Source organism: Juglans microcarpa x Juglans regia, chromosome 5D (assembly GCF_004785595.1).
Source record: "Juglans microcarpa x Juglans regia isolate MS1-56 chromosome 5D, Jm3101_v1.0, whole genome shotgun sequence".
Classification (NCBI taxonomy): domain Eukaryota; kingdom Viridiplantae; phylum Streptophyta; class Magnoliopsida; order Fagales; family Juglandaceae; genus Juglans; species Juglans microcarpa x Juglans regia.
Genome location: NC_054602.1, coordinates 836112 through 851154, shown reverse-complemented (window position 1 = coordinate 851154; position 15043 = coordinate 836112). Strand labels below are relative to the sequence as shown.

The 15043-nt window shown below is 37.8% G+C and overlaps 1 protein-coding gene across 1 annotated transcript; it reads left to right on the top strand.

Annotated features, from left to right (window-relative positions):
• Nucleotides 1-4065: 4065 nt before the first annotated feature.
• LOC121265383 (trihelix transcription factor PTL) lies at nt 4066-6994 on the top strand. Its single transcript, XM_041168995.1, has 2 exons — nt 4066-4620; nt 5400-6994. Exons 1-2 carry the CDS (start codon nt 4181-4183, stop codon nt 6649-6651), a joined length of 1692 nt encoding a protein of 563 aa, XP_041024929.1. The 5' UTR covers nt 4066-4180; the 3' UTR covers nt 6652-6994.
• The last annotated feature ends 8049 nt before the right edge of the window (nt 6995-15043 follow it).

Below are 15043 nucleotides of genomic sequence, written 5' to 3'. Positions count from 1 at the left end.
AAAAAGAAGCTTGAACGTGAAAGCAGATACTTACTCGATTAGTAAATGACACATATCCGATCAAACTTGATTCGACTTGGCTAAGGCTCGTTAAGGCCAGCTCGTTTATGGCCGAGGTGACTCGTTAGCTCGACTCAATTAACGTTCATTCATATATTGATAAATATATATATATATATATACAGAACCACTTTGGAACGGTACCTTCTATTTTGTGGGGAAACCAACCTCAAATAAGAAACTGCCACGTCATTAATATAGTAAAACCTTATATGAAGACCACCTCATCAGAATTTTCCCCAAAAATCCCTAAGCATTTTTCCCTCAGCATTTCACCTCACCCCGCCACACATTCCCACACCCACCCAAATTCACAACAAACATCTATCTCAGATCCTATATATCTTAGCCCACCCATTTCAAGCAAAATCCACACCAAATTTATTGGAAAAACATATCACACTTATCTCATATCCTATCTCAGTCCAAACCGATGCTAGATAAACATTATATGAAATAAAAAAGTAAAAAAATCCAACGCAATTCGTACCACTCTTGAGCTGGCTGGCGTCGATGGGTATTTGATGAGAGAGAGAGAGAGAGAGAGAGAGAGATAAGCTCTTCTATGTGATTGGGAGAGACAGAAGAGAAAGAGGGAGAGTTAACCTCTGTGTGTTACGTTTTCTAAGAGAGAGACGAGCTCCTCGAGAGAGACAGACGAGCATGAGGGAGAGAACAACTTCTGTGTGATGCGTTTTCGAAGAGAGCGAGAGACGAGGTTCGGTGTGATACACAACCATTTCTTCAGTAATGGGTGGGCTACGTGGCTTTATTATATTGGAAGTTGTTCTCAAGCCTACTTCAGATGTACCGACCAGAAGGTTTTCTCATATATATGTGTATTAGCTAATAATATAAGCATAACACTTTTATAATTAAATATATAATATGTAACATAATTATTTATGTCTATATATAGAATATATTTCATAGTTATATTTTATATTTTGTACAATAATTGGTCAATAAGATTTAATAATTTAATATACTAGTACGTGAGAACTATATTTGAAATAGATATATGCTATCATATTATGTGTATGTTTTAATAATTTTTGTAGGCGTATAATATATTGTTATTATGGATAAAAATCAACTAGTCAAATATTAATTATTTATAAATTTTTAAAATCTTATAATTCACTAGAGGTTCTATTTGTTAGTAACATTAGATTTTTTTATTTTTTATTTATCTAATTTATTAATTATTAAATCTTATTAAAAAAAGACGAGCTAGAGCTTGAGCTCTAGTTGAAAAATTAGTTTAACGAGTAGAGTTCAAACAAAGAATAAATAAAAATTTTGAGCTCGGGCTCGAGTACTTTGAGTCGAGCTGAGTTCGGCAAGCCAAAGACCGGCTCTCGATTATAGGCCTATCTCCAATCTTATTTCCTTCATTGTATTGAAAGCTATGAGAGACCATAAAAGATTATAAAATCATCAAATATAGTAGATTCCGCTCTCAAACTATTCATGGATGTAGACTTTATGTTGAACCGCATAAATCTTTGTACCTCTCTTTCTTTATATACATTTTTTTTTTTTTTTTACTAATTATTTCATGGATGAACATCCGAGCACTATATCAACGCCCAAATCATCATGGTGTGTCATTCAATCTTATTATTGGGCTCCAATCCCATCAGAAAATTCATCAACAAATATGATGCTCTTATTCTATCAAGAGATATACATCATGTTTAAATTAATTTGTAATGATGTATTATTATGTGGTAATATGAAATTAGCTAATAATTTCTTTAGACATTAAGCCTTACCTACCGAGGATATATATAGAACTAATAAGACAGTGGTAGCTTCAACCCAAATACGATTTAAGCTCGTATTCGGGCTCGAGTAGCTTAATTAGGATTTTGATAGAATTTTAGGTTAGGATGTATTAATTATGAGTATTGATAATAATGGAGTACGTTTTTTTTTTTTTTTTTTTTTTTTTTATCAGACGGTAACTATATCCAAGAACACCTAGATTTATATATTAAAATAATCAGTTACTGCAGCCTGGAAATATATGATTATCCGTCGCAAAATTTTAACGATTACTATTTATAAACTATATTTAAAATGTTCTCATTGGAATCCCTTGAAGTGATTATAAACTGCAAGATTTTCTCAGACATGATATATATCTCATTCATAACTTCACGTACTGTAAGGTACCCCACATTAACGTAGTTATTCTTTAATATATATATATATATATATATATATAAAAGAGACGGTAGCTCCAATTCTATTAATAATTCTCTTTTATAGCAGGAGAATACTTTTTATAATCAGTGTAAGAGCTTTGGGGTTACTCTTTAATTAATATATATATATATATTATATATAAATGGTTATTCCGTTAAACCATATAAATTAAATAGTATTTACGTAAACCATAAACGTTGGGTGTCGGCATTGTTTGTCATGTTTGAGAAGTAATTAAGCTAGCTGTGTTAAATTTTTTGGATAAGTGACAATTTTATATGGTATTATAATAAAAATTTTGAATTCGAACCTTATCTCTGCATTCTACTTCAATTAAAATATTTCAAGTGGTAGACTCACATGTTAAGGATAAGTCTAATCCACATGTGAGAGAATTTGCATGTTAAGATATATATAAATATAATAATCTATTTATTTTCATTAGCTTAAACTTTTAGACCAAAACAAGTAAATAGTAAATATGATTTCACGTATAGAAATTACTATTGGTTTGAAATTAATATGTAATTCTTGGCTAACATGCACAAAATCTTCGCCATTTTTAGTAATTGTTTTTATCATAGGTTAACCTAGTGGTATTCCAATCATGATGGTGTGAACAGTAATTCGTGGAGATTTTGTGTAAGGTACAATTTCGAATAGTTAAATCTCATCTTTGGATTTAAATTTTCAAAAAGGTTGTAGCTAGGAATTTAAAATTTGTCTTACATCCTATTTTGATTTGGACTAAAGGATTTATGCCGGCCTCTAACAAAACAATAAAAGAACTCACGCTGGCCTGGCGATGGGAGATTTCCACCGCACAGCCGGGCCACCTAGCGCACGGGGAGGATCTTATCTCAGGTTTGGATAGTGGGATAAGAATTTTTAGTTTTAGATTAAATTTTAAAATATTATTTTTAATATTATTATTATTTTGAGATTTGAAAAAGTTGAATTATTTATTATATTTTGTGTGAAAATTTGAAAAAGTTATTGTCTTTGTTTCTTGGAGGGAATAAAAGCAATTTCAAGTGTTTTTTAAGTAATGTTGTCTATGTTTTTAAATAAGAAAATTAAGAAATAAAAGGGATATTGATTTTAATTAAGAAAATTAAATTGGTATCTCAAAAATCTGAAAATCCAGAATTAGCAATGATTAAAGTAAAATATTTTTTGCATTTTTCAAGAGATAATATTGGCTGATTATTAATATTGTGACACATTTATTTTAAACGATTTTTGCATCACAACTGTATATTATATAAACAAAATCTTAAAATTAAGAACTGCTGGTCGATAATTATTATTTTCCTGAAAGCCATATATAATTTGGTAGCAGCTCGATTCGGCCACTGTAAGAAGTTAAGAACAACAAAGTTCAAGAATTGGCAATCAATTGTTGGTTCTCTTTGTAGGCACTGAGGAGTCTCTCTACGAGTGTCACAGACACACTGACAGAGAGAAACGACGGTCAAGAGACCGGATCCCGGGAACTATACACGCGTCAGCAAGGAACAGATGGTCTCTACTCTGTACCCATTCGTCGTCTTGCCTGTGACCACGTGTCTCTCATTCATTAGCTCTGATTACTATTACTATTACTACTACGTGTTTGCTCACTTTCCTTCGCTCGTAATCCGACTTGTCCAAACACACCCAGACCCAACCTCTACGTGCACAGAACGAGAAGACCCATTTCAAATGAATGACAGACAGAGTTTACAAATTACACACATTTTGACACGGACATGGGACCATTGTTCTGTACATAAATTGAGCTTTTTCGTGGACGACACGATCCGAGTCTGCCGCTCATCTCTCCCTTTCTCTCTCTCTCTCTCAATACCTTTTTATCTTTCTGCTCGGCCTTCTTTCTATTTCCCTTTCTCATATTTCAAATCCTATGGAAATGGAGGATCAGTACGGCATGCCCGATCTCAGGCAACTCATGAACGGCAGGTCGTCCCATTTCCCGTCCATCCCACAGCCACAAGAGCTCTTCTCTAGCCACCATCGAAACCTCTCACCCAGCAACCACTACGACATGATTATGGTGGGTCGTCAAGTAGGGGCAGAAATGTTGCCCCGTGGCCTTCACGAGTTTCGCTCTGATTCTGCTTCTACTGCACCTGCCACTACCCCCACCGTTACTGTCACCACTTCTACTTCTACTCCTTCGCTTAGCGGGTTTGAGGCCGAGACTGCAGGTTGCTTAGGTGGCGATGGCGGCACTGGAAGATGGCCCAGACAAGAGACTCTCACTCTTCTTGAGATCAGATCTCGCCTTGATCCAAAGTTCAAAGAGGCTAATCAGAAGGGACCCTTGTGGGATGAAGTTTCCAGGTATATAACATATGAGCCCTAATCCTCCTTTTATTTTTCTGTTTTCTTCGTTAATCATTAAAACTTCCTCTCTCTCTCTCTCTCTCTCTCTCTATAGCAACAATTTTACATTTTCTGTTGTTGATGATGATGATGAAGGATGCATGGAATGGTTTGTCCATGTCACTAGGAAATATTAATGGAGAAGAATGATTGCTGTTAGTATTTATGGCGGTCACATTTGAGTACTTTGGAAGTGATATATGGCTTTGTTAACGGGTTTTGAGTTGGAAAATGACTAACTAGGAGGTTCAGTTCGAGACCCCGGCAGTTATAATTTTCATCTTAGTTTATTAAAAAAAATTAGTGGCTGATCGTCTGTGTGGTTCTTCAACCGACTCGTTATTTGTTTGAAAATGTGTACCCTTCTTAAGTGAAAGTTTTGCTGGTTTTTGCAAAAATTGTGGCCGACGCCTGGGACGCTTAACCACCCACTACTAAAATTGTATCCTTGTATCTCTTTTTTTTTTTAATCTTTCGACACATCATTGTTTAGATATTTGAATAATCATGTGTTTAATTAATGGGTTATTTGTAATTATTCAGCAAGGAAAGCATTTGAGATTGCGTAGCACCATCACTTAACATCGTTAGCACAGGAACTTTTATGAGATGTTCTTTTAAAATAAAAAAAAATGTAATCTAGGGTTCCCTCCTATCATTATGTAAAACCTTACTTCAGCCTTCATATCCATGCATTTCTATGTTTTTTTTTCTCTTTTAAACTCTTCTTTTTGCAGGATTATGTCCGAGGAGCATGGGTACCAAAGAAGTGGGAAGAAATGCAGGGAGAAGTTTGAGAACTTGTACAAATATTACAAAAAAACAAAGGAGGGCAAGGCAGGAAGACAAGATGGAAAGCACTACAGGTTCTTTCGCCAACTCGAAGCTCTCTATGGAGAAACTAACAATACGATTTCGGTCCCAGAACCCCATTTTGCTGGACACAGCCTTCGGTTCCAAACCACAAGCCAGACCGCAGCTCAAGCAAATCAAGAGGCTTTTCAATCTCAAAAGCATTGTGATAGCCTTAGCCTCTCTAATTCCTCTGAGTACGATACTTCTTCCTCCAATGACAATGATCTCAGCACCGCAGGTCTGGGGGAGAACGAATCGGGGGAGATCAAAAGGAGGAAGAGAAAAGGTGGAAGAAGCTGGAAGGCGAAGATAAAAGACTTCATCGACTCGCAGATGAGGAAGTTGATGGAGAGACAAGAGGCATGGTTAGAGAAGCTGACGAAAACTCTTGAACAGAAGGAACAAGAGAGGATGTTAAGACAGGAAGAATGGAGGAAACAAGAGGTAGCCAGGATAGATAGGGAGCACAAGTTTTGGGCTAAAGAGCGGGCTTGGATTGAAGCTAGGGATGCCGCTTTAATGGAGACCTTGCAGAAACTAACAGGAAGCGAGGTAAAGGCTTCATCTTCTGAGGGTCTAATGGCCCCTGAAATTCAAAACCACGGTGAAAACCAGAATGAGGATGGAAGTGAAATATTAAATAATGGTGGGAAAGGTGAAAACTGGCCTGAGTCTGAGATTACGAGGTTAATACAACTGAGAAATGCCACTGAGTTAAGAATTCGCCCAAGTGGGTGTTCAGAAGAGGTTCTGTGGGAGGAAATAGCTGGAAAGATGGCTTGCTTGGGATATGAAAGAAATGCTTTAATGTACAAAGACAAATGGGAGAGCATCAATAATTATCCTAGAAAACCCAAGGAAGGAAACAAGAAGCGCAAGGAGAAGTCAAGAGGCTGTGGATACTTTCAGACTAGCGAGACGTCCCTATACAATCATGGAGGAGCTTACTGCGAAATCAGCGAACAAGAACCAGAGACTGTGAGACTGCACGGGAATGATGGTTCTTCCCCTTCCAATTCCAATGCCGGAAATTCTGTGCACGAGAGCTGCTTTCCTTTCTTGATGGGCGATGGGGATCAAAACTTGTGGGAAAACTATGCTTTGAAAGTCAACAAAGGCGATCAGAACCAGTAAGCTAAAAGAACGTGGACGTACGAACAGAGGGAGAGGAACTTTGAAGGGCGAGAAAGATGGTTGACTTGTCAAGAGGAAAGAGATTTAATTGAAAATGCCAATGGGCCGGAAAGTGGACATACAATGTGTAAGGAAAGAGCTGACTGGGACTGGGACTTAATTATGTATAGGGATTGATCTTTAGGACGAAAATAAAGGGTTTGTGTTTTATGATCTCCCCGTTGGGGAAGGGAGGTACGTACATGCGCGATGTTCTCGATCCAAGCGTTGAGTTATCATCCCGGCCAACGTTAATTTGTGTAAGTTTTCTATTTTGTACTAAATTTCCCTTTCGTGCATGCAATTGATATGTTACTTCATGTACGTAGTTCATTACACATTAATAATCGGCCTACGTTTCCTGTACGTTCTTCGATCGATCGATTGGTAACTTTTGAACGCCTAGCGAAGCATAATAATTAACTGCTGATGTGTTTGCTGGGAGCAAATATATAAACACAATCAACAGAAAACAATTAGTACCATGATTAATATATATAGCTACGATCTCCTCATTTAATTTAATTGGTAATTTGCAAATTTATAATTTATATTTGTTAAATGTCTCCTAGCTCCGTTCTGTTGTGCAATAATGCAATCTAATTAATTAGGATTGTTGCCTTACATTATGATAATAAAATTAAGAATATATCGTGTAAGTTTAAACAAGCTAATAACAGTAGTTTTTCAAGGTTTGCAAATATGCTTTTGCTTAATTTCATCAATGGTGCGGAACAGATCAAGGAGAATTTCGACCAAAGCACGTAGCTAAACATATTCTCTCCGAACGTCACTCCTATATATACACACCCGTGGGAAAACTTAACTTTAGTAGTACTTGTCAGAGACAAAATTTTCAAGATAATGTTGTTTGGAAAGGAATCTTCATGCCGACCAAAAAATTACAAAGAAATGATATTTACAATTATAGAATATATGCATATTTATTTTAATTAAAAAAAATGAGTAAATATGATATCTATAAAAAATTATTTTTTTAATAATAAACCTCTCTTTTTTTTCAAAAGAAATACACAACTTGCACAAATTAGTTATAATTGTATTTAACGTTACTCACAAATTATTTGCTATGACTTATATATGAGCGTTGTTTCCGACATATCAAGCTTATATATATAGACAGTGGTCTTCATCATGAATACTTGAATACTCACTATCAAAGGAAGCGGAATATGATCACACTAAAGGCCGTAGTTTCGAAGCCAATGTGGAAACTAATGCGCACTTGGATATACTTTGATATTTATTGTTGCACTTACTGTACATATGGTGAATCAGTGTTTGGATTTAACTGATCAGAAGAAGTAAGGGTTTTGGAATTTGTAATGGTTGGAAGGGGATTTTCATGTAAATTGCATCTTGGATAAATTACTTACATTAAGAAAGCTTATATTTTTAAGGAAAAGTGCTACCTACAACTACAAGAACATCTCATAAAAATAAACCTATAAATTGAAATGACTTTATATGATAAGTTAGATCTAATATATTACAATAAAAATAGTATTGCAATCAAGCCACATTAATTTATAAATTTCCTTTTATAAAATCTCTTTGTAACTAAACTATTTCACATTAATTTTAAGTACCATTTCCTTTGGCCAATCATTAATGGGAAGCAACTCTTTAGATCAGTTGGAATATTATTGCTTACACTTTTCCTATTTACTCTTTAGAGTCTTATAAGAGTACGTAGCTGTATATATATATATATATATATATATAATATATAGCTACTCTTTTTTTTAATATATATTGGGGAGGGGGTTGAACCATGATCTCCATTTTGGAGATGTGGGTCTTGTGCAATAAGCCACAGGCCGTTATATATAATATAATAGTAGGTATACATATAATATAATTAAGAATTGGCATACTTTGAATTTCGGAAATTGGGTAGAATGAGGTATTTTTGGCGTTATAAGCTAGACAGTTCAGAAAGTTGGACAATAGATGGGACGGGAGGTTTGCTGAAACCGCTTACTCTTTCTTGCATATAGAATAATATACAAGGGTGATGGTACCAGAAATCATGCATAGTCTATCATGGTCCACAGACACTGTGTCCATACGTTAAACTAGTAGACAGGGACTGCCCGTATTTAGGAAGGAGTAAAGAAGCTTCCCACCAGGGGCAGGGGGAACCAAATTACAAGCTGGGAGAGACGACGTTACAGTCCTTATCACTGTGTCAAGTACCAGAGCTTTCTTTTGGCCCCCTCCAGCTTTTATCTGTTTTTCCTCTTCTCTCTCTCTCTCTCTCTCTCTCTCTCTCTCTCTCTCTCTCTCTCTCTCTCTCTGAATCTTTCACCCAGAGAGGCGCTGCTTCCCTTGTCCCATGGACGAGAGACAGCTTTTAGTCATTAGCAATAGCAATCGAAGGAAACGAAATTACTCATCAATTATGGAAAAATCAGACTCCAAAGGATCGGCTTTTTTTGTGATTCCATTGATGGGACTTGACCATGTAACTTAGATAATATTTAAAAAGTGACCTGCCTTTCTTTTAACGTGCCCCAAATTATTAAACAAAAGGGCCACTGTTTAAATATTTTTTTGCCCTAAAAGGCAACAATCAATACCTCATCTTTCACCCTGACCAGCAATATCAATTCTCTGTGATCAAACATCTATTTTTCCTTCAATACTTCAGTACTTTGCGTGCTTCTATGATCGGGGCATGCATGCATTCTCAAAACAAAGGCAGGAGGAGGCCAGAAGGTCTTAAACCTTGTACATTTTTCTCCTTTTTTTTATAACTTTTTTTTTATAACTTATTAGCACCCAAACCATAAAAAAAACTATAGATTAATTAGCAAAACCTAAACTTAAATGATAAAACGGGATGATGCAAACTTCACATTTCTGTACTGTTCAAAGTCCATATGCATCTCTCTCTCTCTCGGAATGGGAGAGAATTATTTTCTTGACAGATATAATTCTTTTAGGCGTACGGAGAGAGAATTATTGAGGTACTGATTCTCCTTCTACGATGTCTTCGTCGGCTTATGATTTATGTGTGATTGCGACTGGAGGAGAGAGTATTATGTAATACATATGGAGAGTAGGCCACAGATACATACACCCAACCTACGCAAGTCATGACTGTCTCATTCGGCCTCGATCCTATTAATTAAAGAAAACGAGGTTGCGCGCAATCTAAGAAAGGGCCCAAAATCCAATGACCAAAATCAAAACGATCTACGATTCGAAGGTTTCCAAAAGCAACATAAATTTTGCTATCATATATATTTTTGCATGATAATAATAATTAATGAGGATGACGATGCAGTCTGGTTTCCGGCCATTTCCCCTTCAATCTTCATCATGGCCTTCTTAGCCAACATCGTTAATCGTAGTTCTTTGCTTTCAGAATTCTTTTGAGAACGAGTAAAAAGTTGTGCTTCAGCCTTCAGGGCCCCATAGGAAACATCGTTATCCTTCTGCGAGAATGAGTCCCAATTAAAGGACTAAGGACCACTGGCGAGCATCACAGCGCAGCAGCACTGTCCATTATTTTCTGTCAATTCATCCAGCTCTGATATCTTAATGTGCGCTAGCTACATTATCACGTATGTATTTCTAACTCTACCCTTTGTTTGTGTGTGTGTATTCGGTACTGCCATCCGTCAGTCCAAATTATGACTAACAAATTCAATTCGTCTTATGTGCATCATAAATTTCTTCTGACTGTTAAGAGGTGGCTTGAATTCAGATTGAACAGTGCATATGTCGTAGGTTCGCTAAAGCGGAGGTTCACTTAGCTCAAGCGAAGTCAGACAGAGAGTTTCGCTTGACATTCGCTCGACACTCAGCTCGAGCGAATTCAGACAGAGAGCTTCACTCAAGCATCGCTCGACATTCAGCTTGAGCAATATTCAAGTCAGAGAGCTTCGCTCGACCCTCGCTCGACACTCAGCTCGAGCGAGTTCAGGCAGAGAGTTTCGCTCGACTCTGGCACAATTGTTGGCTTGAGCGAAGTGCAGAAAATCTACGCTCGCTCGACACTCGCTCGACGTTCGCTCGAGCCAATGTTCACAAAAGTGAATTCTCACTTTTCCTATAAATATCAAACGGCGCCTCTTCTTTTCAAAGAGACTTCAGAATTCATTTTGTCTTGTTTTTAAGTGTTTTCTTGAGAGAGAAGTCTAGAGTGAGTTTGAGAGATAACTTCCTTGTGAAGTTTTGTTGTATTCATCTGTACTCCATCTCTGTTGATAGTGAAATCTTCGATACCGACCCCACCAGTGGACGTAGGCTCATTTTGAGTCGAACCACTTAATTCTTGGTGTTCTTTCTGTGTGATTGTCATCAATTTCTTTCCTTTAGTTTCGCTACTATACTTCGAGTTAGTCTTAGATCTACAGTTATTCCCAACAAACTGGTATCAGAGCTTGGCTCAGGGTGATCTGGAGGGATGGCTATGGCTAAGTTCGAAGTGGAGAAATTTGACGGTCAGAACAGTTTCAGTCTATGGCGCATCAAGATGAAGGCTTTACTGCGACAACAGGGCTTGTCAAAAGTATTAGAAGTGTCGGTATCTGACGATTCTCCGACTCCTTCGAAAGAAGAAGAAAAGATACACAGTATTATTCTTTTGTCACTATCTGATGGAGTTTTAAGAGAGGTTGCTGACGAGGAGACTGCAACTGGTCTCTGGTCGGCACTTGAGAATCTGTACATGAAGAGATCTCTCACCAACCGGTTGTATTTGAAACAACGGTTATACACTCTCAAAATGAAGGAATGTACTCTTATTTCTGAACACCTAGATGAATTTAATAAAATCATTATGGATCTGAGGAACATAGATATTAAGCTTGAAGAAGAAGATCAAGCGTTAATTATTTTATGTTCATTACCCACATCTTTTGAGAACTTTGTGAATTCTATGTTGTATGGTAGAAATACAATTTCCTTGGTAGATATAAAGTCTGCTTTGAATTCTAAGGAGTTGAGGAATAAATTGAGTGTGAAGAACACTAATGAACAAGCTAGTGGCTTGTTTGTTAAGGGGTCCTCAAGCAGGGGTAGATCGAATGACAGGGGTTCAGAGAAGAATAAGGGGAAATCCAGGGACAGTTCACAAACAACGGTTAGTAAGAAAAACGTCAAATGTCATTACTGCCATAAGTTTGGTCACTACAAGAACGAGTGTCCAAAACTGAAAAACAGAGAGGACGGCACTAGTTCATCTAATGCCGTTAGTGTTGTTGATGATGGGCCTAACGACCTAGATCTTGTTCTAGTAATTAGCGACTCTAATAGTCGCTTTAGTGACAAGTGGGTCATGGACTCAGCTTGCACTTTCCATATGTGTCCCAAGAGGGACTGGTTCACTAACTATGAATCGGTCAACGGAGGCTCCGTTTTGTTAGGGAATGATATGGGTTGCAAAATTGCTGGAATTGGTTCAGTCAGAATTAAGATGTTTGATGGAATTGTCCGGACATTGTCTAATGCTCGACACATTCCAGAGTTGAAAAAGAATCTTATTTCTTTGGGTACTCTTGATTCTCTGGACTACAAGTACACTGGTGAAGGTGGAGCTATCAGAGTCAGTAAGGGCTCTATGGTTGTGATGAAAGAAGATAAGACAAATTGTCTTTATTTCCTTCAGGGCTCTACAGTGACAGGTGCAGCTGCAGTGTCAGTTTCAGATGATCCAAATTCTGATGTCACTCGTTTGTGGCATATGCGTTTGGGTCATATGAGTGAAAAAGGAATGTCAATTTTGAGTAAGCAGGGTTTGCTATGTAATCAGAAGATAGGGAAACTGGATTTCTGTGAACACTGTGTGTTTGGCAAATAGTGCAGGGTTCAGTTCTCTACAGGGGTTCACAGAACCAAAAGTTCTGTGGACTATATTCATTCTGATCTTTGGGGCCCATCTTCCGTCCCGTCAAAAGGTGGAGCTCAATATTTGCTTACGTTCATTGATGATTTCTCACGGAAGGTTTGGGTTTACTTTTTGAAGCAGAAAAGTGATGTATTTGTTAACTTCAAACAGTGGAAAGCTTTGATTGAAAATCAGACGGGCAAGAAAATCAAGCGACTTCGCACTGACAATGGTATGGAGTTTTGCGGAGGTGAGTTTGATGAATTCTGCAGAAATGAGGGTATTGTCAGACATCGTACAATTAGACATACTCCACAGCAAAATGGGGTAGCTGAACGGATGAACAGGACTCTCTTGGAGAGAGCTCGCAGCATGCTTTCTAATGCAGACTTGGCTAAGGATTTCTGGGCTGAAGCAATCAACACAGCCTGTTACTTGGTCAATCGTTCTCCAGCCACAGCGATTGGTTTGAAGACTCCGAATGAGGTATGGTCTGATACTCCTGCTGATTATTCAAATTTGAAAGTTTTTGGTTGTCCTACATATTTCCATGTTAATGATGGAAAACTTGAGCCAAGGGCATATTCATTGGGTATGCCAGTGCGGTGAAGGGATTCAGGTTGTGGTGTACTGATCCTAAATCACCCAAGTTTGTGATCAGTAGGGATGTCACTTTTGATGAAAAATCCATGCTTAGTCCGAGAAAGGAGATTACTGAGTCTACAGGACAAGAACAGGATGTTAGAAAGCAGGTGGAGTTTCAGGTGGAAGCACCACAAGGGCTGCCCAGTGGCGCCCAAGATCATGCTATTGTAGATGAGCATGATTCTGATTCGAGTAGCGGCGCACAAGGTGAGCAAGACTACAGTATAGCGACTGGTAGACAGAGGAGGCAGATTAGACCACCTCAGAGATATGCTCATGCAGATATGGTGATGTATGCTCTTACTACGGCAGAGAATATTGTTGGTCAGGAGCCTTCCAGTTATTCAGAAGCTGTCAAGAGCGCAAAATCTGCACAGTGGTGCGTAGCTATGACTGAAGAGATTGATTCTCTTCACAAAAACCAAACATGGGATTTGGTTCTGTTGCCAAAGAAGGTGAAGACTGTTGGCTGCAAATGGGTCTTCAAAAGAAAAGAGGGAATCCAGGGTGATACAGATGCAAGATACAAGGCACGCTTAGTTGCTAAAGGCTTCAGTCAGAGAGAAGGCATCGACTTCACTGAAGTCTTCTCTCTAGTGGTGAAACACAGTTCGATCAGATTACTACTTGCTTTAGTAGCATTGTATGACTTAGAGCTACAGCAACTTGATGTTAAAACAGCGTTCCTACATGGTGAACTTGAAGAGACCATTTATATGCATCAGCCAGAGGGATTCATTGTTGAAAACAAGGAAGATCATGTGTGCAGATTGAAGAAGTCTTTATATGGTTTGAAGCAGTCGCCAAGGCAATGGTATAAGCGGTTTGATTCCTTCATGATTGATCATGGTTATTTGAGAAGTAACTATGATAGTTGTGTTTATCATAAGGAATTATTTGATAAGTCTTTCATTTATTTGTTATTATATGTTGATGATATGCTTATTGCTGTTAGAAGCATATCTGACATAGGTTTGTTAAAGACCCAATTCAGAAATGAGTTTGAAATGAAAGACTTAGGTGCTGCGAAGAAGATTTTGGGAATGGAAATCTTCAGAGATGGGAAAGCTGGAAAGTTGTACTTGTCCCAGGGAAAGTACATTGAGAAAGTGCTTTAGAGATTTGGGATGTTTGATTCCAAACCAGTAAGTACACCACTTGCTACGCACTTTAAGCTTTCAGCTTGCCTATCTCTTCAGACAGAAGAAGAGGAACAGTTCATGGCTAGTGTTCCTTATTCAAGTGCAGTTGGCAGCATCATGTATGCAATGGTTTGCACCCGCCCAAACATTTCACAGGTCGTGAGCGTAGTTAGCAGGTATATGGCTAATCCGGGTAAGACTCATTGGCGGGCTATGAAATGGATACTCAGGTATCTGAGGGGAACCCTGAACTTTGGGTTAATATTTGATAGAGATGTCGATCTCAATTCCAAAGTTACTGGTTTTGTTGATTCTGATTATGCTGAAGACTTAGATAAGAGAAGATCATTGACAGGTTATGTTTTCACTCTGTGTGGGTCAGCTATTAGTTGGAAAGCAACACTGCAATCCACTGTTGCTTTATCAACTACCGAGGCAGAGTACATGGCAGCAGCAGAGGCTGTTAAGGAGGCCATTTGGTTGAAAGGCTTGGTCAATGATTTGGGTTTACAACAAGATGGGATCTCAGTATTCTGTGACAGTCAGAGTGCAATACATTTGACCAAAAATCAAATGTATCATGAGAGAACGAAACACATTGATGTCAGGTACCATTTTCTCAGAGAGATTGTTATAGAGGGTGCGATACAGATTCTGAAGATTGCTACTACAGAGAATCCAGCAGATATGATGACTAAGCCAGTTG

What these genes read in the sequence shown, in the direction of transcription:
- LOC121265383 (XM_041168995.1), top strand. Translation starts at nt 4,181, where the DNA reads ATGGAAATGGAGGATCAGTACGGCATGCCCGATCTCAGGCAACTCATG. An exon ending in TTGTGGGATGAAGTTTCCAG is followed by an intron (nt 4,621 to 5,399) that starts GTATATAACATA and finishes TTCTTTTTGCAG; the next exon opens with GATTATGTCCGAGGAGCATG.